Raw genomic sequence first — 25500 nt, 5'->3', positions numbered from 1 at the left:
TGGGGATACTTTAACGAAAACAGGATTGACTCCTTTTTTTCCCCTTGTTGCTTTTCATCTGGTAATCTAAACAATTAGAGTTTGATCCAAAGTGAAATCAGGATGGACTCCCATTGACTTGAACTTTTGGATCAGGCCCTTGCCTAGTGCGTCACATCTTGAAAGTGCTGTACAAATAAACAAATCCTCCCGGCAGTCCTGCGAGGTTAGGTTCCTTCCACTAGAAACAGAGAGAGAGTTAGTTTAAAAGGACTTGTTTAGACGCGATGCTTCCTGAAACATCTAAGCTTTCAAAAGCGTCTGATGTCGGTTTGAAAAACAGGCATACGTGGGTGTGAAGTGTGGAATTTGTATGTCTCAGTGCAGCCTTTATTATGGGCTCTCTTAACAAAGCTTTCATACTTTTTGTAAACACAATCCCAGATTACCCTGCAGTTGTGCCTCTTGTAGCTAATTAGTGCATCTAATATCCAACCTTTCCTACAGCAAAAAAACCTTTCATCTAAGGTCACAGTTCCCAGCCTGATGGCTGCAACCTCCTCCCTTTTGGCCCTCTGACCACTCATCTGCACCCTTCCAACTGACACACATAGATAGCAACCAAGTTATGTTCTTGCCCAGATCACCCTCCTGAGATGTTGTGGAGAGTTAGGCCTTTCTTCTAGGGGAATTTGAATGAAGAGAGTGTAAGCAGTACTGTGAACTTGCTAAGGCAGGGCACTTCTTGCCTAGGCAGTGATATGGGATGTTTGGAGAAGCAAAGGACAAGATGGCTGCAGAATTATGCAGGGCCTTCAAGACAAAGATAGGAAGCCTGATCTTTGATTTGGTGGAGCAATTCAAAGTGGGGAGGATCATCTGGGCAAAAATGTAGCTTGGTTGCTGTCTGTGTATCAACTGACAGATGAGCAGTTAGAGGGCCGAAAAGGAGGAAGCTGCAGCCATCTGGCTGAGGGATGAGACCCTGGATGAAAGGGTGGTGGGTTGTTGTTTTATGGAGGGGTCTGTAGGGATAAACAAGGATGGATCTTAGATGTACTAACTAGAGGAAGAAGTGACAGTACCTTGATGTGGCCTGGATGGTTGGGGCACAGAGGGGCAGAGTGACGTTCTTGTGTATATAAGAGAAACAAATGCTTTAAACTTCCTTGGTATTTTAAACTGAATGTGTTTTCTCCCCTGTCAGAAGTTCCAGGTGAGCACTTGGCTCTTCAGGAAATTCAAGCATTTCCCTTGGAAACAGCAAGTGGGAGTCTGGTTTAATGGTTAGAAAAGTAGGGAAAGAATCCATATTCTTGGCTTTATTCCAGATTCTGCACCAAACTTATCAGCATTATTGTAGCTTCCAAACTGGACTGTAGGTTGTCTAATGGTAAGTAAGCCAGGGTGACAGAGTTCTGTTCTCCCAGGCCTGCCATTTTTACTTTGAACCAGTCGCTCAACCTCTGTATCAAGCTTTTTTCATATTGGGGCACTCCCTAGAGGGAGACCTTGAGCCAATAGGGGTGTTGAGGTTTTATTCAGTGTTTGGCTTGCTCTGAGATCATGGCACAACATAATTGGCGAGAAACTTTATAACATATTTGGCTTTGAAATTAAAAAGATCCATGGCTTTTGCAGCAGCAGAGCGACTTGTTTTGGTAGTTCAAGCAAGGCTTCTGGAGAGAGAGGTTAAAACTTTATAAAGAAACTCCATTAATCTTCTCCAAGATTCTGAAGTGTCTCTAGTCTCTGTTTGCCAGAAGCTGGGAATGGGTGACAGGATGGATCACTTGATGGTTACCTGTTCTGTTCATTCCCTTGGAATCTCCTGGCACTGGCCACTGTCAGAAAACGTGATACTGAGCCAGATGGACCATTGGTCTGACCCCATTATGGCCATTCTTATGTTCTTAAGATTAGTTAAAGCTTTGTTAATATGAGTGAAAACTTCCCTGTGTGTTTTGCTCAGCTGCAGGCATGGACGAGGGAGAAGAAGCTGCTCTTTTAAATTAAGCCAGCTAGAGCAAAGTCCTCCTTGCTTAGGAGGAAGAATGCCAGTTGGCTAACAAGGAGAAATAGCTAGGGTGCTGTCTACTGTCCAGCTTGACTGCTTTTTGTTTTAACTGTTCCTGGATCCTCCACACTTTTGGAAGGTACTAACTCTTAGGGGGACTAAAGTCTTACAACAATGACCCAATAAATTGGGGATCAAATTTTGGACGATTCTGGGCTTCATTGGGAAATTGCTGGATCCTTAAGAGTTGCTCTTGCTGTGTGTAAAGTGGAACAGATTGCTGTAGCTGTCCTCCTCTTGCTTGTAGAAGTGGCACCATGAGCAGCTCCTGTCCAATCTTCTCTCTAAATTCCAGTTGTGGTTTCCCCCTGCAATATTGTCCTCTCCATGCCTAGTGCTAAAACCTCAGCCTTCTTCAGGCCTGGGGAAGGTAACCAGAATGTCTGAGGCTCTGTTTTCACTAGAAATGCTGCCATGGTAGTGCTGCAGTGTAGACACTCCCTGCAGTGACAGGATGGGGTTCTCCCATTGCTGTGGTTAATTCATCTCCTCAAGAAGCAGGAGCTAGGTCAACTGAAGAATTCTTCCATCAACCTAGTGCTGTCTACATCTGGGCTTAACTACATTGCTCAAGGGGGTGGATTTTTCACACCCCTGAGTGATGTAGTTGGGTCAACTTAACTTTTTTAGTGTAGACCTCGCCTGAGCTAAATACAAGTTGGGAAAAATTGTTAAGCAGAAGGAACCCATGTGTGCTGTGGGAGACCACTTAAAATGAAGTGGGCAGTCAGGGGGTTGCAAGCAATAGAGAGCCATGCTGTGCCAGGCACCTCAGACTCGCGTGAAATCATGGGTCCTACCCCAAAGAGCATAGTCTCAAATAGACACTATGCTAACAAAGGACTGGGGAGAGGAAACAACGAATACGTGCTGTGATCAAGGTGCAAGTTACTACACTGCACGTCAATTTTGCTTGAAAATATTTTTTACATCCCTTCTCACCTGTTCATCCCCCTACCTACATCCTCATCCCCCTCCTATAGATGCCTTTCAGTTTTCTCTCCAGAAAGGAGGGCTTGAGTGGCTATTTCTGGGATATGAACCTGTCGTTCCAGTGACTCTGGAGGTTCCAAGCATGGTGATTCGGTCAGTTTGCTGGCTGGAGATGTAAAGACGTGCTGGTCGGAACCCTTTAAATGCTGCTTAGTGCCCTATTGAACTTGGCTGGTCAAAGTTAGCTGTAGGAGAGCATGCTCTGTGCCAGCTGTTGAGTTTAACTGAGGACCTGTGTGGGATGCTTTGGGGCCTGTTGTCATGGTATTTATACAATATTTCCATAACAAGTGTTCCCACGTCTTAGGAAGCCAAGGGAGAGCGGTCTGTTAGTGCTTAAATCTTACCAAAAATATCCAGATGTCGTGGGGAAGGGGACTGACTTTGCATTCTAGCTCACTGCTCCAGTATGTGGGGGAAAGTGGAGGATGGGGACCCTAATAGTCCAACACCACCAAAGGCCTGATCTCTCACTGCCAGTGTTTACACCTGGGCAAAGCGGGTGTGAAACTGGAATTCTGCACTTGCATGCACCCACTGTGCCTGGGTGCAGATGCCTCCGCAAGGGGCAGTGTACTGGGGAATAACTGTAATGCATGGAACTTCAATGGGAATTAATTCCTGCAGTTGTACGATATGAAAACTGAACTGAGAATAGGGCTGTACTTCAGTTACCAGTGGTTCGGGAGAGGGGTCTGAACTGAAACAATGGATCCAGGACCCTGCCCAATCTCTGGGCTGATCCAGTGCCCACTGAAGTCGGGTCTCTGACTTTATCCATGTTCATGTTGGATTTGGCCGGCCTGGCACCCTTGCTGGCAGTCTTGCCAGATGCTAAGGGTGATGAAAATCTGCTCTGACAGGTGGTACCTGCACCTTTGATATATGAGTTGCATTGAGGCAGCCTATGCGAGAGGCTTGTGCATTGCTGCCCTTGATCCTGTGGTTAAATAAGACATTCTTCCCCAGAGCTGACAAGCCAGCACTTTCCATCAGTGTTGTGTTCAATTAAATGTTACCTTTAAATGCAAATTTACTTCCAGCAGAATGATTACTGTACCTCTTTGTATGCTACTGGAGAGTATTCAAACCATCACACTCTCAATTTCCATTTGCCTTCTAGCTTCTATTTAGCTCTTGGGTTTGCAGTTAACCCTTTTGTATATGCTCCGTGCACATATGGCTTTGTACAGGCAGTGAATAAAGCTATCGGACAGTGATGTGTGGGGTTTGCTGACAGCTCAGTGCAGTAAAAGCCACATGGATTAAAAGTAATCCTGTTGTGTGGTAACGGCTTGGAGTGAGAGAAAGCAGCGCTGCTCGTGAGGTATTCAAGCTCTTCAAGCTGTCGGGAGGCTCTCACCCCCAGCACAACTGGAATACATGAGACATGAGGAGAAGAACATTCCTGTATAATGGAGACACGCGAGTGAAGACTCAAATGGCTACAGCAGAGAAGACACTTTCTTCTAACACTTGCTAGCTACAATGCAAGAATATCTTTGAAGGTTTTTATACACAGGATTGGAATTTAGTGTTTGCTCAGGTCAGATGATCACCTCTTTCCAAACTTACCCTCCAGTGTCTCCAGGAGGTGAGTCTGTCCTTATGGGACTTGCGAGGAGGCTATCTGGGCCTGTGTCAGAGGGAGCAGTACATGGGTCTGAGGATCCCCTGTGGCTCACTCTCTCCTCCTGTTGATGGTTACAGATACAAAGTGTCCCTGCTGATTTTGTTGGACGATCAGTGGTGATCTCAATGAGGAGTTGACCAGTCTACAGGCTCTTGTGGAAGTGGGTGAGAAGAATCACTTGGGGGATTTCCTGCCTCACCTAAGAAGTCTCAAAAGCTGGCAGTGTGTATCCTTCTTCCCCAGACCCCGCACCGAGTCGATTTACTGTTCACTCTTCGTATTCTTCTGAGGAACGATTTATTCACCCATTAGGTTTGACACATGAGTATTAACCATTTGCTGTTGGCACCATTAAGACTTTTTTGCATCTGCCAATGGTCAATAGGTGTGAGATTCTGCATTGTTCCATCCCTGCTATTGAATTTGTATGTGCAGGAGAGAGGAGGCGGCTTTCCCAGCAGTATCCATGCTATATGAATGACATGCTGTGATCTAGATTTCCCAGCAGTCTTAACACAAATGCTGTAGCCTGCGCTTTCCGAGGCCGACAAAGGTAAGGAATTGGAATGTAAGCTCAGGTAGGATCAGACTGAATCAGTTGTGGCTGGGGATGAGGGTACCCTGTGTATGTCTTGAGTTTGCTACCATTCCTTGCAATCTTAGGGGTTGTAGTGGATCCATTGTTTCTCCTAGATTCTCAGGTATCAACTATGGCAAATAATGTGTTCCACCCGTCCCTCCTCCCCGCCCCATCTGTAGTTCAACTTGGAGGCTGCACGGTTTCCGTGGCTGTGGAATCTCAAGGTCTGATTAGAACGTGTTCTATGTGAAAAGCATCTAGAGCCTTCGGTTAAGGCAGAATGGAGCATCTTGCCCATTGATTAAAGCAGTCTGCTCTCAATGACCCAGGGCTCTGAGCTACCTGCCTAGAGTCTCCTGTGTGTGCCTAGGAAGGTGTTGCGTGCCAGTCTGTAAAACCTGAGTAGTTTGGGACGCAGTTATCTGAGAGGTGAGATCCATCACGATGTGTGTGGGGGAGGTTCATGTTCTGCTAGGCTGTCAATTCCTGTACTAGTTGGGTGTCTTTTATGTGGAGGAACCATGCATCTAGATGCTTCCCTTGCTGGCTGGCCAAACCTGGAGTGGTGAGCTCCAGGGCACTGTATCAGATTGAATTGTTCAAGCCTTTGGCTGACCCGTAGATCAGGAGAAAAGAAGGGGTTCTCTTATGCCTGTTTAATGATTCTTGTAATATTGGCACTCTTCCTTGCCAAATAGGACTCGGACGACCAAATCACCCCACATAGCAGCCCAATGGCTACCTGATCACTGCAGCTGATTGCTTCCCTGGGCTAGATTTGAGCTCCTGGCTGAAAATTAGATCTAAATCCCACTGACAGAGCCGGTCCGCCATGCAGCCATGTAAGAAAAACCATAAAACAATGTGATATTTGCCCCAGGCCAGAGAGAGATTTTTAGCACTGAGCAGCCTCTTGTTCCTAGGAGACCAAGCTCCTGAAAAGTACAACTCCAAAACCCACAGACCCTCTGGTCAGAGGATAAAAGCCAATGCATGTCTAACCCTGAAACTTCTTTATGCTTAAGAACCGAGTTTTCCTCTGTTGCATTAAAACATTTTTTTCTAAGTTTTGAAAATTAAAATGAAGAACATAGAAGAGACAAAACAGCTAAAAAAAAAAAAACTGGTCTGAGCCACACCTGTTGCTTGGAACATCTCAGTGCTGGGATCTGTGCCTCTTTGACAGCTCTTCTGTTGAGGTGTGCAGTCAGTATGTGGTGGAGAATAACCATGTAAAGGGGTAACCACATGAACAATGTTGCATTGAGATCACCAAGCTAGAGACTCGAAGCATTCACAGTGGAAACCCTGAACCAGGCAAAATTTGCCTGGTTTAAACTCTGGCCTGGCTTATTAAAAGTTTCAGGAGTCCAGGCTGGTGTCTGGTATAGCAGCACAACCAAAAGGTGCCAGTGCCATCTGTTTCCAATGTAACTGTTGGGTTTGCTTTGAGAGTTTTTTGGATCTGTTTGTTTCTCCCCGAAATGCCAAAGAGCAGGTTTGCAAGGCCATGTGGCTCCAACTAGCTGAGTTTTGCACCGCTCTAGTTAAAGGGTTTTAGGCAGCCTCCCAGTAAACACAAGGCTTAGTCTAGTCTCCGCCTTACTCTCTCCCTCTTCTGCATGAAGGAAAAGGAGTTCCCCAATTCCTGTGTAGCTCTGCAGTCCACCTGTACAAGTACCATACCAGACTGGCCGTCCCATAGTGTGATGGCTGGAAGCTTTTGAGAGGGAATAAAACTAGCATCTGTTCTCTGGGACCATGTTTCCCTGTGATGACTGAATCTGCAGCTAAATTTCCTTATCTCTGCCTTTTAAGGACTTTCACAAGAGAGGATGGATGGAGAGGTAGCGTGGTCCAGTGGGCAGGGCACTGAATCTGGGATTTGAGGGAGCTGGGTGCTATTACCGCCTCTGCCATTGACATTGGGCAAGTTCTTCTACTTGGTGACTCGTTTCTTCTCAGGGTGTCAGCGCTCTGAGGAAGAGATGAGGCAGTACAGCACCCAGCACAATGGGACCCTGACTGCAGTTGAGCCCTGTCCAGTGGATTGTTTATATTAGGACTTGGACATGCAAGATCAGGGTACAATTCCTGAGTGTTGCGCTGTCTGGAGTGGCTGACGACTGTGAGCGCCTACCTCAGGGCGGACTGTCAGATAACAGGGCAGACCCCCAAGCCTGGTGGTGTGTTCTGTCATTAGACTTCACCAGGGCAGTGACAAATGTGAACTCCTGGATCACTAAGCCAGTCTTACCAGGGAGGTACAGACAGTCTCCTTAGATTCTCCAATCTATCTTGCCCCCCAGACAAACTGGACTTTGTGATACAGTGGTTACTTACACCCAAGATCACATCACATTTAGTAAAAGCAGCAAAGAATCCTGTGGCACCTTATAGACTAACAGACGTCTGTTAGTCTATAAGGTGCCACAGGATTCTTTGCTGCTTTTACAGATCCAGACTAACACGGCTACCCTCTGATACATCACATTTAGGTCACTTCCCATCCCAAAAGACCAGTCACTTACCCCAGTTCAATTGGTACTTTAGATCTTACACCAAAGACAAAAGTGGTGGCCAGTTATATAGTAAACTAACTTAAGGTTTATTAGCTAACTGGAGACTACATGAGGAACTGCTGTATAGATGCTGCTTCTGCAGTAGCTGCTGCTGTTGCCCTGATTGCCAAGAAGGCTACTGGCATATTGAGCTGTATTAGTAGGAGCATTGCTAGCAGATTCGAGATCTATTTGGCACTTGTGAGGCCACACCTGGAGTATTGTGTCCAGTTTTGGTCCCCCCACTACAGAAGGGATGTGGACAAATTGGAGAGAGTCCAGCAGAGGGCAATGAAAATTATTAGCGGGCTGGGGCATGTGACTTATGAGGAGAGGCTGAGGGAACTGGGGCTATTTAGTCTGCAGAAGAGAAGAGTGAGGGGGGATTTGATAGCAGCCTCCAGGTTCCAAAGAGGATGGAGCTCGGCTGTTCTCAGTGGTGGCAGATGACAGAACAAGAAGCAATGGTCTCAAGTTGCAGTGGGGGAGGTCTAGGTCGGATATTAGGAAACACTGTTTCACTAGGAGGGCGGTGAAGCACTAGAATGGGTTCCCTAGGGAGATGGTGGAATCTCTATCCTTAGAAGTTTTTAAGGCCCAGCTTGACAAAGCCCTGGCTGGGATGATTTAGTTGGTGTTGGTCCTGCTTTGAGCAGGGGGTTGGACTAGATGACCTCCTGAGGTCCCTTCCAATCCTAATCTTCTATGATTCTATGAAATGAGAGTTATTGAGAGGTGAAAGCAGGTAAAATATATGCACAGGTGAGTCACAGTTTAATTCCAAATGGCGGCAATGATGTGATAAGTTTTTTTCAGGGTACCCAGATTGTCTCTGGATATCTCCACTTTGCATCTGGTACACTTCCCTGGAAGAGTCCAAACAGTCCAGAGGTGTAGGGTCTTTCCTTGAATCCATACTTGTAGCTTCTCACAGAAAATGAGCTGACGGTGTCACTACCCATGTGGCCTTTTCCTTGGATGATAGAAAGTGAGGAATGCATTTTGAGTCTTTGACCTCCGATCATAACACACAACAGTGACTGTTTTCTTTGAAATTAGCACTTTTCTGTTAAAGTTCATTTGCATTCTACAAGGCTTCTTTCTCCTTTGATGGGTTTAGTTTCAGGAGTAAACACAATGTGAATGTTTTTCGGCTACATTATAACAAGATACAGATAAGTGAAAATAATGCAAGTAACATCCCACCAGTTTTCATGAAGTTTAAACACCAAATTCCCTTTTTACATTTAACAATCACTTTGATCTGTACCAGTGGTTCCCAAACTTGGTTCGTGGCTTGTTCAGGATAAGCCCCTGGCAGGTCGTGAGACGCTTTGTTTACCTGAGTGTCTGCAGGAACCGCCCGCTTGCAGCTCCCAGTGGCAGCAGTTTGCCGTTCCTGGCCAATGGGAGCTGCGAGAAGTAATGTGGGCCGGGCCATCACTTCCTGCAGCTCCCATTGGCTGGAAATGGGAAGAATAATACACAAGGGAATTGGCCTGGGGCTCTGGCATGAGCTGGCACCTGGTCTGCCAGTGTGTCACGTGTGGATATGCCACAGATTTCCTGTGTGACTTTGGAGAAGTCGCCGAATCTATTTTGTGCCTCAATTCGTCTATAAAATGTGGATCCCACCCTGCCTCCAAGGTATGTTAAAGGATGAAAGACTAATGTCTTTGAGGTGGTCACAGTGACCACAAGATAGCGAGATAGCAAGGCTGAAAAACAAACTTATACAAACCCCAACCTGGCCAGTATGGTTTTGCTTCTGCTGCTGAAGATATTTGGGTTTAAGTTTCCTTCCTTTCAAGCCAGCTTTGTATAGTGCATCTAGAAAGTACTATGCAACAAATTCATAATGCTGAATTTGTATTTTGATCACTCTCCCGCAGACAGAGAAATAAAGCGCTCTTAGAGTGAGCAGGTCTTCTTTATAAGTAGACCTGGCAAACAAGAAAGTCATGAACAGCTAGCTGAATTTCTCAAACAGAACATGAGGGGGGAAAAACCTGAGCAGACTTCAAAGCCAGGAAAAGGCTGGTATTTGATTTGAGTTTTGGGAAAGGGTTTAGGTTAGCTGTTACTCCAGCCTGCCTTAAGAACATAAGAAGGCCATACTGGGTCAGACCAAAGGTTCATCTAGCCCAGTATTCTGGCTACCGACAGTGGCCAGAGCCAGATGCCCCAGAGGGAATGAACAGAACAAGTAATCATCAAGTGATCCATCTCCTGATGCCCATTCCCAGCTTCTTGCAAACAGAGGCTAGGGACACCATCCCTGCTCATTCTGGCTAATGGCCATTGGTCCTCCATGAACTCATCTAGTTCTTCTTTTTTTTGAATCCTGTTCTAGTCTTGTCCTTCACTACATCCTCTGGCAAGGAGTTCCACAGATTGACTGACTGTGCATTGTGTGAAGAAATACCTCCTTTTGTTTTTGTTTTAAACCTGCTGCCTGTTAATTTCATTTGGTGACCCTCCCCGCCCACCCAGTTCTTGTGTTACGAGAAGGAGTTAATAACACTTCCTTGCCTGCCCTTCGTACTAAAGATGAAATGTTGTACATTGTGAAGCTGTCTGGCACCTGCTACGTTTAAAAATACAACTTTCACTGATGGTAAGATAACAATCAGTGGTATTGCACTAACCCTGTCAGACTCCTGCTGGACAGTAGGGAAGGAGCGAGCAGACTGTCACTCTGTCTGGAGCACTTCAGGCCTGGGAAGGCTAATCTCGGGGCAGACAAACTGGTGGTGCGTTCTACAATTCGATTTCACCAACCCAGTAACGAATGAGCACTCCTGAAGCACTCTGAGCCTTACCATGGAGTCACAGGCAGTCCCCTTGGGCATTGTCACACAGGCAAGTTGGACTTAAAGATGGTTGTTTACTATGCACCAAAGATCACAAAATGATTTCAAGGTCTGGAAAACATGAGCGATGAAGAGAGAGTGAAAAAATTGGGTTTGTTTAGTCTAGAGAAGAGAAGACCAAGGGGTGAGGACAGGATAACAGTTTTCAATTACATTGAAGATTTTTACAAGGAGGAGGGGAAAAAAATTATTCTCCTTAACCTCCTAGAATAGGACAAGAAGCAATGGGCTTCAATTGCACCAAGGGAGGTTTAGTTTGGACATTAAGAAACTGCCTAATTGTCAGGGTGGTTAAGCACTGGAACAAATTGCCTAGGGAGGTTGTGGAATTTCATTCATTGGAGGACTTTAAGAACAGGTTAGACAAATACCTGTCAGGAATGGTCTAATTATTACATAGTTCTGCCATGAGTGAAGGGGACTGGACTAGACGACCTCTCGGTCCCTTCGAGTCCTCTGATTCTATAAAATATTTGGGTTGCTTGCAGTGCCCAGAAACCAGTCACTTGACCCCAGGTCAGCTGTACTTTAGGGCTTATGTCAAAGACAATGTTTGTTGCCAATCCTATAGTAAATGAACTAAGGATTTATTAGCTAGGAAAAAGAAATGAGCGAGTTAATTACAGGTTAAAGCTGGCAAACATACAGTCACAAATGAGTTACAGTCTATGGTTCCGAACGGTGACAGAGTTGTAGCAATCTGTCAGCTCTGAGTATCTTTTAGGGCTCACCCAGGTTGACCCTGAGGGTCTCCGCTGCTTTTTTGTAGCTCGAGCCGTCGGTGTCCTAACAGCCAAAGAGCTGAAAAATTTCCTTGTTGGATATTTTCATTTTCTTCTTCCACAATTCAAGCTGGTGGGACGAGCCTTTTTGCAGGTAGCCTCTTCATGGGTCTGCAGGGACAATTAATAAAGTCTTTGCCTTGTGATGTCCCACAATGGCTCATTTAGTTCTGATATAGCCCTTCCAGATGGGCCAGAGGTAATACCCCTCATAGGGATTTAGCACTTTGCACTGGGTAAACATTTTTTGTTTGAGTTACATAGTTCAGGACAAACATGTTACAGCTATATAGCAAACACTGAAGTATTCCCTTATATCCCCTAGGATATCAACATTCTAAGTAGGATTAAGACATGTAGCAACACACAAGCATTTCATAAAGTCTAAACACACCATGATAAGTCCAATACCTATTGTAACCATACTAATGCACTGGTGGGCTGGACAACTTTCCAGTAATGAAACTGTCAGTACTCAGCTGAGACCTAAAGTCTTCTCAAGAGCTAGCACCTGGTCTGCCAGCCTCTCACCGGTAGCCTGTAAAAGTTGCAGGAGTCCACAGGATGAAGCATCTTCTCTCCAGATGAGCGTTGATGAATGGTTGCAAGCGCAACCTAGTGCCTTGTCTGCTGTGGAGCAGCCTGTAACGGGCAGGCAGCTGAGGGCTTGTGAAGGCTGCTGTGGTTTCAAGATCCAGCCTCAATTCTGGAGTCAGTGCGCACCAGCTGAGAGTGCCCTGAACAAAAGGGAAAGCCAAGTTCAAAGGCAGAAAGGAAGGGATGGATTTATTTTGTCTATGCTTGAGCTTTGGAGTAGAATAGCATTATCCACCAAGGCTTCAGAGGCAAGGAATTGTGTGGGAATGTCTCAGATGTCGGTACATAACAAAAAACCAAACCCAACCCACTCCAAGTCAAGGAATGGGCAGAACCCAGCCCCTGGCTTCCGATGAGTCCATTGGCTCTGCACTGCTCTTGAAATGCTGAAACCTTCTTCCAAAGCCAGCAAGGGGAGCAGCTTCTCCCAGCCCCCAACTGCCACCAGGCAGCTTCTCCCCAACTGGCTCGTGCACACGCTGTTCAAGACTTCAGCTGCTGTATGCTAATGTCCATGCTGGCTGGCTGGCTTGGGTCTCTTTCACTCCTCCCACACTTCTCTTCCTCTTGGCCTTTTTTCCTTCCAAGCCTCTTACCTTTTTCTGTTCTCCTCTCTCTTCTTCCCTTCCCTGCCCTGCTACCTATGCCTCTTCCTCCCCTTGCCCTCTTTCCTCTTACTGGTCCCTGTCGCCATGACCCACCCACCCTTTCCCATTTCAGCAGCCTCCCTTGCCCAGTTCCCATCTGCAACCATCCATTCTTGGCTTTCCCCTTCTCCCTTCCTTTCAAAAGTTATAGCGAAGGGAATGAATAAGATGATGCCTTTGCTGCTCCAGGTTCTTAGCCATCTGGAATTTCTGTGCTGGCTAGATCCCAGTTCATTGTAATAACACCAGAACCCACAGGCATGCTGGTTTGTATCCATCTGTCAAACATTTCAATGTGTTTCTGTTGCTGGCTGCCTTTAGCACCGGGTGCTATAAATCACCCAAAAGCGTGTTGATCACTTAGTAGCCCTTGGCTTTTGGATGTGTTTCCTCAGCCTTGGAGGCATCAGAAACATTGATCAAATGTTTCAGTGCTTCTCTTCTTCTGCTCCTGCAAGGTGTCGGCTTGACAAAGGCCTTAGTTCCTCCCCAGCCAGTACAGCCCTGGTGTTGTCTGACCTGCTTCCCTTGTGCCTCTTGGAGCTGAAGCAGACTCAAGGAGAGTTCTCTGCTGTCACGGAGATTTCCAGAATGCGAAAACATCTCCAGGGGTGGGGGTGAACTGAGCAGGGGTTTCCCTAAAGGGCCGGGGGCTGTGATGAGAAGGGAAGGCCAAGAGACCTCCTGACCCATTTGGATCAAATAATTGATCCAACCTCGAATCACCTTCCAGCTTCGGAGGAGCTTTGCTCTGACTCTCCTGCGCAGCTGTGGTTCTGGGCTCTGATCTGTATTGGAAACAGAGATGCCACCAGAGGCTCTCTTAGTGTGTGTGTCAGGAGGAAATGTGGCATGTGTCTCCAGAGAGCTATATATTGCCAGTCCCAATTTTGCAGACCCGACGGACTGTAATGAGCCAAGGAAGATAATGAGCAGTTGGCAGGATGTTTATTGAGGCCTGACGCTCCTGTCTGTAATAGATATCATTCCATTATAGTTGCTAACAATAATAAATATGCTTTTAATTTTCACTTTAGGTACCTATCATCCATATTTAACTAGCATTGATTTTCAGATTGGATTACATGAAAATCTGGGATGATGGAGGCCCCGTGTCTCAGACCTTAAGTATTACGTCCTCAGCCATCCGCTGTCAGCAGCAGCTAACAGATATCTGATACATCCACACCGTGTAAGATAGATTTCATCTTGGATGTAGTGCTAGTTATGAAAACTTCGCCTTTGGGGTGATACTGACAACTGAGGGGCCATGGCCATTTAGATCACCATATACCCTTGGCATTTTCAGATTCGATGCCGGGGGGGGGGGGGAGGAAATCCCAGATGTTGCCTAAAGTTCCCTTTGAATTTACAGTTGGAGGCTGTGTTCTGAGCTTGCTGCCTGGTGCAGTGTGGGAGCGCATATTTGACAACATACACCAGAAGGGGCTGCATTTCAGACCTGGATGGAGTTATCCCAGCACTGAATAGGAATAAACCGTCTGTTGTCAACGTGGCAGTGCATTGTATCCAAGATCAGAACTAGGATTTTGAGGCCAGAAGGGTCCACTGGCTCTGGTCTGACCTCCTGAAAAACACAAGCCATGGAATTTGTTCTTAGTCTGCTACTGGGCCAGGAAGGAAGGAAGGAATTGTTGGAACAGTGAAAACTGAGCAATATTCACAATCTAAAACATTCTGAAAAGGGACCAGAGTCATTTTTAATGTCCTGTCTGAAGAAAGCACCAAGTTTCTGCTCCAGAACCATAAGCTTCTATAGCTTGAGATGAAGGAAGACCTCCAGTAGCTGTCCAGTAAAATTATCTCCCCTCTAGTCCTCCACCTAGATCACTGCAACACCCAAGCAGATTAGCATCCTTTCTAGGAGGGATCAGAGGTACACATACAAGCTGGTATATTGAGGCACTGTACACACACACTTCCCGCTTCTCCTGTGCTACTCTCCTTAATTCCCGTTATCAGTCCATATTGCTTTATATTAGGGTACGCTGGTATTCCTCTGGGTAGTTTTCTACTCCAGTTCTATACTCCAGGTTTAGCTTACTTTTCCAGGTGACCCTCCACAAGCTGCTGCCTGGATTGGCCAGTGCATTCTTTACTTGCTGATAATGGTCTTTGAGAAGACTGTGGTAAGCCTGGCCCTGTTCATCCCCGGCTGGACAAAGGTAAGTGACTGGTTTATGTTCCCCTCTGGAGGGGAAGGGCGGGTGTTTCCTTTGCATTGTGTGCGCCAATTCTTTATTAGACCATCTCTCATGAGGAGCCCTCGAATAACCCATTAGTGGTTACTGCATCTGGGGAAATGGCTAGTGGCAGGGAAACATGTCATGAGCTGACCAGTAGAGACTCATTGAAGAGGTTGCTCTGTCGATGGATGGATTAGCTTGTAGCATGGGACTCTAGAGACTGGGTTCAGTTCTCAGCCCTGCTACAGATATACTCTTTGACCTTGGGCAAGTCACTTAATCTCTCTGTTTCCATAACTCATCTCTGAATTGGAGATACTTCCTTTTGTCTTCTCTGTTTTAGACTGTAACTGCTTCAGGGCAGAGGCTGTCTCATTATATTTTATACAGCATCTAACACAGTAGGGCTGTGATCTGTTCTGACCATTAGCTGCTACCATGATACAAAGACTATCAGTAGACGGCAACTGTGTGTGTCCAGAGAGATGGAACGAGTGGGAGACATTAAGTTGGGACACATCAGCATTTCATTCCTGTTGGAACCAGTATTCTGAACTCCTGACTTGAACCGCTAATGTAGATTTCTTCACTCTTGGTATGTGAAACTGGGGGCTGGCAGTATTCTTCTGGAGTCTTCTAGGCCACCTCATGCCAGGCTGCTGTCCCATAAGCTTATCTTGCAGCCAGGGTGAGAGAATCCAAGGAAAATTTGCCTGTTATTTTAATGCAGTGTTAAAAGTGTGGAAGACCAGCACTTTAATAAATGAATGAACATCTGCCTGGCCTCAGGCTGTCAGAAACGTCTGGTGTGGGGTGGACTAGCTTGTGTTCTTCTAGCTTATGCGGCGGGGTAAAAAAGGCAGCAGCCACCTCCGCCATGAATCTGACGGTGCGGGAAGGTTGCTGCAATTCATGGTTAATAGCATGTAACCAAGATGTATTTTAACAACATGCTTAATGTTTGTGTCCCTTGCAGCTTCAGGAGATTTTACTGGACTATATCCCAGACCCTCAGCTAGAGCTCGTCTTGGTCATGTTCATTGTGCCCTTTACAGTCAACGTAAGTGAAGCCAAAGGCTCCTCTGAAAACACTTTGAGTTCGTTGGACCTAAGCGTCCCAACAGACGTGTACTGTACACGTCCTCACTCGCTGGAAATAGGCCAAAGCAGAGAAGTGACACAACGGGTCATTGGCAGAGCTGGGAATAGAACTTCCCTCTCGGGACTGTCAAGATGTTGCCTTGCCCACTAGACCACCCTGCCTGTCTCATCAGCCTCTGCAGAAGCCCTTGATTGCTGAGATGCTAGCATCTCCTAGTTAATCAGTTGTATCAACACTGTTGCTTGGAGCAATTTGAGTTGTGGAGTGATGTAATTAAGCCTCTCGGACATCACAAAACTCTGAGATCTCTACCCTAGCTAATGATTAATTCGGTCTGTCTTTGCATATTTTTGTTAGAATACGGCACATACAGTGCATGGGGATGTGGTTTTAGGGTTTCTGAGATGAAAGGTGGTGACTGCTTTGGGGGTTTTTTTAAGTACTTAATGCAATGTGCACGGCATTTTCTGAAACGGAGGTTGCCTGCCTAGAAGGCTCTAGTTAAACTGTCAGATGAAAATGACAGAGGTGGGACTGGGACAGGATAGGGTGAAGGTGAGGACAATGAGGTGACTTGGGTTCTATGGGTGAATCAAAGAGTAAGATACGGCCTCCAGATTTTCACCATGATCCATTGCGACAGACAAAAGTCTGTTGCTTAATTGATCATTTGGAACAGATTGTCCTCCTGTACTTAAAAATCGCCTCCCCCTCTACTGGACCTGATGAGAGACAAATGAAGGATCTGGGCTTCCCTTGCAATTATTCATGACGTCCCAGGCATCCAAAACTCTGCTGTTAGTTGCATCCTGTGATGAAAAACATTTAATTCTGAACTCCGGCCTTATCAGCCAACGGGTCTTCCGTTCACCTCTTTAATGATGCGCTTAAAGAATAGCCGAACTGGTTTGTGTATGGAATTTGATCCAAAAAGGCAGAGCTCACAGCTGAGTGGTAGTTTTCTAGTGATGTCACACGTTAAATACCAATTATAACTCCAAAACAGGCCCTGTCCTGCAAGGCAAATACCCTCTACTCTGTGGTCAATGAGCCAGAGTCAAATAGGCCAGAGCTTCGTGGGTGTAAATGCTACCAAATCCAATGAGAATCCAGCCCACTGGGAGAGGCTGGTACTATCAGAATCAGGCCCTGTGTCTGCAAACCTCTTTGTCCAAATAGATTTCCCTAGGGTTCACAGCCTTCAAAACTGGGAAGAATCAACAAAAAAGTCCATTGAGTTTTTGGCTGGAATTTCCACTCAGTCTGATGTAAAACTCCTTAGGGAGGAAGTGGTAATTCAGATACTTAGAACAAAGTTACCCTATATTTATTTCTGATGCTCTTGTATAAAATTAGCCCTCCTGCAACAGAAGGTTCTTTTAAAATAGGACTCACTTGAAGTCCAGCCAAATGTTCTGTTGTCCCAAAAACTGTTGATTGTCTCTAAACCATCACTCTGGAAATCCTTTCCGTGTCTGCCTTCAGAGGCTTTGAACCTTTGATTAGGCCATTTTTGATGGGACCAGAATATTTTCTGAACTGTGCAATGGAATGTTCCACAGCAGTCTGACACGACATGCCATGGCAGATGGTGTCCTGCTCCATTCAGAACGTCTTTCCACCCACGGCAACTCAGGATGCAAGAAGTTCAAGGTAGACTATGCATCCATCCTATCCAGCTATGCCACTTCTTCCCTCCCATTCCTTTTTCTCTGGAAACTGTCTCCTAAGTTTCTAGGGGACTTGAAAAAATTCCAGGAACAACTGCATTTATCGCTGGAGAGTTCCCTTCCTTGGCGATGTGTCTCAACTTTAAGACCCTGTGGTTAAAATGGGTGCTCTTCTGCTCCTCCTGATCTCCAGCACATTGGTGAATTCTCTGGTGACCGCACACAAGGAGATGGAGAGTCCCAAACATAAGGAATGCAATGGAAGATGACACTAAGACAAAAGTAGGACATACTTCACTGGATGGCTTGGGAGAAGAGCAGCCAGCGAGTTAGAAGCAGTCAGCAATACCTAGCTCTTATAGAGCACTTTTCATCAGTAGATCTCCAAGGATGTGACTATCCTTACCCCCACCTTTTAGAAATGGGGAAACTGGGCACAGGGAGGGGAACTGGACGGCAAAGAGGAAATTCAGAGTGGAGAGTAGTGTGGGCTGAGTGAGACTGGCACAAGAGGATGTTACATTCAGTGAGGCAGGACACTGCAACTCTCGTCCGAATAGGATTGCAAAATGCATGAGTCAGTACAGCTCGTGGCAGCTAATAGTTTTTCCCCTTCAGAAGACTGCCTGGTGAGGAGGGAAAGCTGCTGTCCCCTGCAGTTTCTAACTAGGTGGAGAAAAAGCCTACAGCTGCCAAGCTGGTGCCCTTCTGGTGGGCACCGGTTTCTCATACAGAAAGTACAGGTTTTTTTTTAATCTCCTAAATATCTGTCACCACAGTCGCTGTGGCCAGAATCCACCTGGGCGTGTGTGCTGATGTGGTTAAGTAACTGAGAGTGCCAAACACATCCTGGCTGCTCTCAGCCAAACAACATGCCAGCTCCTGCAGCCACATGGTGAGCTCAGAAACTTGGCTTTCATTTTTAGAAGAGCTGTGTTTGGTCTCCTAGGTGGTGGGGAAAACGTGAAAACACACACAGTGTGTGCGCCTTTGACACTGCCGACTCATGAGGCAGTTCCTCCAAGGGGGGTGATCAGCCTCCTTCATCTTCACTTGGAAACCTACTGCCACCTGAGGGAAGTGGGGCTGTGGGAGCCCCATGCGGGATTTGCCTCGGGCCCTGAATGGCCATAATCTTATCCCTGCTGCCACTTCTGCTTGGCTCATGAGCAAACTTTCCCAGCATGTGGGAAGCCAGTGCAAGCACTGACAACTGTTCTGGGAAGCTGAATGGGTGAACCTTGGCTCTGGATGCATCGTGTTTCAGCCAGTTACAGCTGCAGAGCATGGTGGGAAATCACTCTGACCCAGTTACAGCCCTGGCCTACTGTTTAATCTCTTTTCCAGAGGGTCCTCCAGCAAGTGCCTGCTCAGACAAACCGACCAGGCTTCAACGCAGAGGAGAGAAAATAACTCCCAAAACATACATTTGGTCTAACTCTTGCAGACATAGGGCCTAATCCTGCAGAGTGGCCTCTACTCCGTTCGTGTCAGTGAGGGTCGAGGGCGCTAATTGCTTGGTAGGATCAGGTTGTACATGAGCTGTTGGTGGTCATTGTAAGGCTTTAAAGCTGTAGCAGCCCCCGATTGCTGCTACCGCCTTGCAGTTGAGGCTGCACTGAAGATTGGCCATCCAAAGTCTGGGCTGTTTGAACAACTTTATTTTCCTTTTCCCCTCCAAGGCTGTTATGTTCTGGGTCGTGGACAGTTTGATCATGAGGAAATATAAGCAGATGGACAGCTTCGAAGGCAGCAGGTCCATAGAAAACCCCGTGAGGAATGAAGAATCCCAGGTAAGCCCAGAGAATGTGCTGTGGGCAGATGTGGACAGACAGCCAACCCTAAGTCAAATGAACACCGCTAATTGTGACTGCAGTGGGTAGCAATGACACAAGATAGGTGATCTGAATTTAGAGCCGGCTGTGCCACAGAGCGGTGTCTGCCTTCCCCTTGGGAAGGGAGATGGTCTTACCAGGGTTCTCGCTGAGCGCTCCCTTGTTAATGCTGCAGAAACGGGACCACTGACAGTCTTGAGCCGCTTCACCCCAGGGAAGCGGCTCTCCCAGCTACCACGGACAAGTCCTTGAGATGCTGGGAGTGTCTGACTCCCTCAGGTCTGCTCTCTGACACTAGGGAGCGGGTGAGCGTATGAAAGCGTCTGCACCAGAAATGCCAGGAGGGAAAAGGCGGCAAGAGCTCTAGATCCTAGGAAAGTTCTACAGAGCGGCTACGTTTGGAAAGGACGGGGCGGCCAACCTGAGCCTGAGAAGGAGCCAGAATTTACCAGTGGACATTGCCAAAGAGCCACAGTGATACGACAGCAGCCCCCCATCCGCTCCCCAGTGCCTCCCGCGACTGCTCGCAGCCCCCACCAATCAGCACCTACTCCCCTTTCCCACTGCAATCAGCTGTTTCACATGCACAGGAGGCTATGGGGGGGTAGGGGGAGGAGCGAGGGCATGGCAGGCTCAGGGGAAGGGGCAGGGCCTGGGGCAGAGCAGGGGGTTGAGCAGTGAACACCCCCCAGCACATGGGAAAGTTAGCATCTATAGCTCCAACCCTGGAATCCGTGCCTAGGTAAGGAGGCGCATATTCACCTCTGAAGAGCCGCATGCAGTTCTGGAGCTACAGGTTGGCCACCCCTGAAAAAGAACTTAAAATGGTATCGCCTCTCTCAGTATTGGAAGCGGCAGCACGGGCTGGTGAACAGGGAGTTGGAGACCTGGTTTCTATTCCCAACTCTGCCACTGCCGAGCTCTAACCTGGAAAGTTACTTCACTTCCTCAGCTCCCCTCCCACTCTGGTGTCTCTGTTTAGACAGGGACTCCTAGATGATTGTACAGTACCTAGCACAATGGAACCTTGATTGCAGTTGGGCCCTCTAGGCACAGCCATGTCGAAAGCAATAAATATCCAGTATCTGATCAGTAGGTTTCCTCAGGCACTACCAATGTTATCCACTGACACCATACACGTACTATACTCGGCCATGCCTGCATTACACCAGCTATGGAAAACCAAGCTGGATTCTTGTCTACTTCATGCACCATCAACAGACTAGCCCAATCAGTAATGACAGCTGAATGCTGTGACAGGGTGTGGCTCGATATTTTTCCAGATTCTGGGTTGAATTAATGGCATGAAAAATCATTATTAGTTTGTAACTTGGACAAATGTTGTGTGAAGTCCATTGAGAACCAACAGAATTCCAGCAGGTGTCGCTTCTGACTCCTTTGGGGCCCCCGCGTCTAGTTAACATGTTTAAAGTTGGAGTAAGAAGGAGTTTTTTTCTTGCTAATGTCTCTTCTTTTGTTGAAATTTGGAGGAAAACACGCTTGGGGGAATCAGAGTTTGCCAGGTCTCTTTGTTTCTCAGCAAGCAAACTGCCAGTTAAGTCTGGCGTGAGTCACCCTCAGTATACATTTGGGTTAGCTGGATGCTTTAAGTCCAAAGGAAAAAAACATTATGTCACGGGCAGATTTTGTTCTCATTGTTTGCTAACGCAACAGAGTTCACCGGACACATGTCACATCCATATCTGTGCTTGGGTTTTGGGCAAAGGCCATAATCTAACTGGATCTAATTCTGTTCTTCCCTCCCTCCACCCTATTTCAAAATGCTGCACGTACAAATTCTGATTTCCTGCTGTTCATTGGCAAGACCCACTAGACTGAAAAGGAGTTCAGCAGTTACAGGCTAGCTTCTGAAATAGCTGCTGCTTGATGGAATTAAATACTCCTGGAGAAAAGGGGGAAGAAGCAGAACCGAAATAATACAAGGTATTTCCCGTTCTCCTTACAGAATAACTTTCATCTCCAGTACCAGTTAGATTTACTTCCCTCATGGCTTTAATCAGAGCACATCTTCTAGTAAGTGTAACACGTGTCTGATGCAGAAACTAGGGACTGCTAAACCATGGCAATAACTGCCCACCTTTGGCTTCTGCACTGAAATACACACTGTGAAGAAGAATGTTCTTAATTGGTATTGATGCCATTTACATAACTTCAAGCCAGAATTCTTGCAGCGCTTGTGTATCTGATAAGCTACCACTCCTAAAGGGACATTAGTAGATTCCTTCCTCTTATGGGACCGACAAAGCAGAGACAGATGTTAACAGCTGGACAGCCAAGAAATGAGTCATGCACATCCTGGTACAGCAGAGCTTGCCTCGTTCTCTGAATGGGAGCTCTCTGAATTACGGTGTGTTCCAAAACATCTGAACCTTGCATTCCGGGGATTTCCAAGAATGGGGAGCCCGTTCTTGAAAGCAGATACCGTTTATATTTCATAGATGTTGAAAGGCAAGTTCAGCCAGGTGAGGCCTGCTCTGAACAGTTCTTGCACCAGTTTAACTATCTTGGTGAGCGGTGCCGTGTTTGTCTTTTGTTTTAACCACTATAGTGAAAAGCGGTACCCAAAACTGTAGACAAGCCTGTAGAGATCCCACATGCACAAAACTGCTAGTTACTCTAAATTCTAACCAGCCAGAGCCAATTAATGCTTCTCTGGTTATGGCATGATCTTGGCCTTGTAGTAGTGGTTGATACTCAGGCGTGCCATCTCCTCCAATCCCATTTAGCAGGGATGGCTGTGAACCTGTAACGTCTTTCATAATGGGTGGACGCAGGTGCTACTTGTCCTGTTTTTTCCAATTTGAAGCTGTGTCCAAACACAGAAGTTGCACCAGTTGAAAGTTGTGTTTAAACTGTAACTTCTGCGCATAGCAGAGACCTGATCTCTTTTTGGCTGAGATTAGATCTTAACCCTCCCACAAACAGCACAACTAATCCTTTTATTTTACAGCAAAACATTGGAGCCTGTGAGATCCCCTTTCACCTTCATGTAGCATCAACACCAATACAGTAGCACAGTGTGTCCCTGTAGCATGCAGACACAACTATACGGTAGCCATTCCATCTGGGACTCAATACTCAGAACGTTGTTGTTGTTGTTGTTGCCGCCAATCACATATGGAAATATACCATGCCATCAGTCTTGTTGTGCTGAGGAATGAACAGGGCACCATAAAACTCTTTATGGCAACCTGTTCCGTTTCAGGCTAGTCCTCAAAGAAGCCCGTTATCCAAATCTCTAGAAGTCAGGAAAGATCAACTGTTCTCTAATCCATCTTCCTGCCAATGCAGTATTTCTACTTATAGCCCATTTTTCTAATGTTCTGACCAGTCTAGTTTTAAATGTTCCAAACAACAGTCTTTCATTAATAGACCTTCCTGCTGGGAAGTTTTTTTTTTCTGATATTTAACCTAAGCTTTCCCTTAGCATCTCCCATCTTATTGTTTATATCTTTTGAATATTTGACTTACCGTCGTCCTCTCCTCCCGCTCCTCTCACTTTGTTGTTACTCAGCAAAACTTTTTAGTTTTATCTCTTGTGAGGAAAGTGTCAGTTAATTTGTGTTGCTTGACTTGGAGCGTCCTCTCTGGTGTGAAGTGGAGTTATGCCAGGGATTGGTTCATCCCTGTATTTGCAGTATCCTCTTACTGGAACTTTATATGGGGATTATTGCCTTCCTGCTCTGTGTCCTGATGCCTCACCACTTTCAACCCAAAATTGCATTGACCATATCACATTGCAAACTCGGAGCTCTGGTTTTCTAACCCACGTGGATGAACAGTACAGAAAGGGGATCTTCACAGAAAATCCGTGACTTCTCTCTCTTCTTTCTTGGTCTCCATGAAACTTCCGTACAGCCACTTGTCATGTGACATCCTATCTGTACAATCATAGAAGATTAGGGTTGAAAGAGACCTCAGGAGGTCATCTAGTCCAACCCCCTGCTCAAAGCGGGACCAACCCTAACTAAATCATCCCAGCCAGGACTCTGTCAAGCTTAAAAACCTCTAAGGATGGAGATTCGTAGGTAACTCCTTCAGGTGCTTCACTGCCCTCCTAGTGAAATAGTCTTTCCTAATATCCAACCTAGACCTCCCACACTGCAACTTGAGACCATTGCTTCTTGTGCCACCACTGAGAACAGCCAAGCTCCATCCTCTTTGGAACCCCCCTGCAGGTAGATGAAGGCTGCTGTAAAATCCCCCCTCGTTCTTCTCTTCTGAAGTCTAAACAAGCCAAGTTCCTTCAGCTGCTCCTCATAAGTCGTAACCCAGCCCCCTAATCATTTTCATTGCCCTCTGCTGTACTCTCTCCAATTTGTCCACATCCTAACAATATCACAAGTCACCCTTTAAACGGTAGATAAAATGACGACCCACCTGGCAAGTCTAATTGCCCAAGCCACAAAGCTGAGGTGGCCGAAATCCAAGATCAGAGGCTGGAAATGGGGATTTGGTTGAGATCCATCCCTATTAATTGACTCATTTGCTCTCCTGATTCTCCTTATTGAACAATTTCCTCCCTCTCTGCTATATTATTAATCTCCCTCCTTTCAGGTGCTAAGCATCTCTATGCTTGGCAGGGGTTGCTCATGCTAAAGTGCCTGGAGTTTATCAGAGTTCATCAGGCCTGTCTAGCAGCAGGCGCCGACAACTCCCCGTCACATGGCTTACTTGAATTTCAACCTATCTTCACAATAAAGGGTTTCATTCTTTTCACCTGAGCTTGGAATCCGCTCATGTTAAAAAATGGGTCCCTGTTTTAACCTAGTCTTAAAACCAGCACTACCTATGACTGCACCAGCAGTTTTTTTATAGGGCTGCTTTATTTATATGTGAGGGGAGGAATAGCTCAGTGGTTTGCACATTGGCCCGCTAAACCCAGGGTTGTGAATGCAATACTTGAGGGGGCCATTTAGGGATCTGGGGCAAAAATCTATCAGGCATGGTACATGGTCCTGCTGTGAAGGCAGGAGACTGGACTTGATGACCTTTCAAGGTCCCGTCCAGTTCTATGAGACTACAGGCGTATCTCCATATTATTGCTTGGGATGCCCCATGCTGTAAAGGTACCTAGCAGAAATGCAATCCAACTGTTTGATGGGAGACAGTGAGTAGCTGGCCAGCCCAGAGCCCGATCTTCCATCTCATTTGGGTGTGGGGGAAGGCTTTTAAGGCGGGGCCAGCTTTCTCACTCTTGAGCTATAGATGTGAAGTGAGGCGACATAGGGCTTTGTGTAAGGTGGAGTGAGAGCTGTGGTTTTGGCTGAAACTAGCACTTACAGGGTGGGATTTTCATCCTTTTGATGGGGAAGCTATTAAATTTCCTTCTGGTCTAGTCTTAAACCCCAGATCTAGCTTCTAGGACAGGCTTTTTCCCTCAGCCCCTTGTGCAGTTCTCTCCCTTCCCATCTAATCGCCAGTCTGATCTACACTAATGTTTGCCTGAATCATTGCACGTTGAGTTGCAGGTAGGGTGACCATATGTCCTGTTTTGGCCAGGACAGTCCCTTTTTAAAGCCCGGTCCTGGCCATCCTGAACTCTTTTTTTTCCCCCAAAAAAAGTGGACATTTGTCCTGTTTGCTCTTGCTGACTTGGTCAATGGGACAAATGCCCACTCCCCCCCCCCCCAAAAAAAAAAGAGATGCAATGCGGAGGAATGTGTGGGGAGAGAGAGGCAAGTAGAGATGCCAGCCCTGCTCGTGGGGTGCGGGAGGGGCAGGACTGGGCTAGGGGGAGGTAGTGTTCCAGCATGTGGGGGGGCTGGCAGGTTTCCAGTGATTGGGCAACAGCCCGCTGTGGGGGTAGGAAGGAGCTCGGGCAAGCAGCTGGGGGTGTCCCGTTCTCCTTTTGGAAAATATGGTCACCCTCATTGCACAAGAGCTGAGGAAATGAAGGCTCCTTGTTCTCCTGCCTCAGCTGGAGTCTGTTGTGACAATAAA

At 46.6% G+C, this 25500-nt stretch overlaps 1 protein-coding gene across 1 annotated transcript in view; it reads left to right on the top strand.

Annotated features, from left to right (window-relative positions):
* Positions 1-25500, top strand: part of LOC115647670 (store-operated calcium entry regulator STIMATE-like) — an 82052-nt gene that overhangs the window by 51687 nt on the left and 4865 nt on the right. The window contains exons 5-7 of the mRNA XM_030554366.1: positions 14796-14908; positions 15906-15989; positions 19384-19494. Coding sequence (XP_030410226.1) covers positions 14796-14908; positions 15906-15989; positions 19384-19494 — 308 coding nt within the window. The remainder of the gene's footprint in view (positions 1-14795; positions 14909-15905; positions 15990-19383; positions 19495-25500) is intronic.

The sequence above is a fragment of the Gopherus evgoodei genome, chromosome 1, assembly GCF_007399415.2.
Source record: "Gopherus evgoodei ecotype Sinaloan lineage chromosome 1, rGopEvg1_v1.p, whole genome shotgun sequence".
NCBI classification, from domain to species: Eukaryota; Metazoa; Chordata; order Testudines; family Testudinidae; genus Gopherus; species Gopherus evgoodei.
Note: the sequence above shows the minus strand (reverse complement) of the source record. Positions and strands in the feature narration are given on the sequence as shown.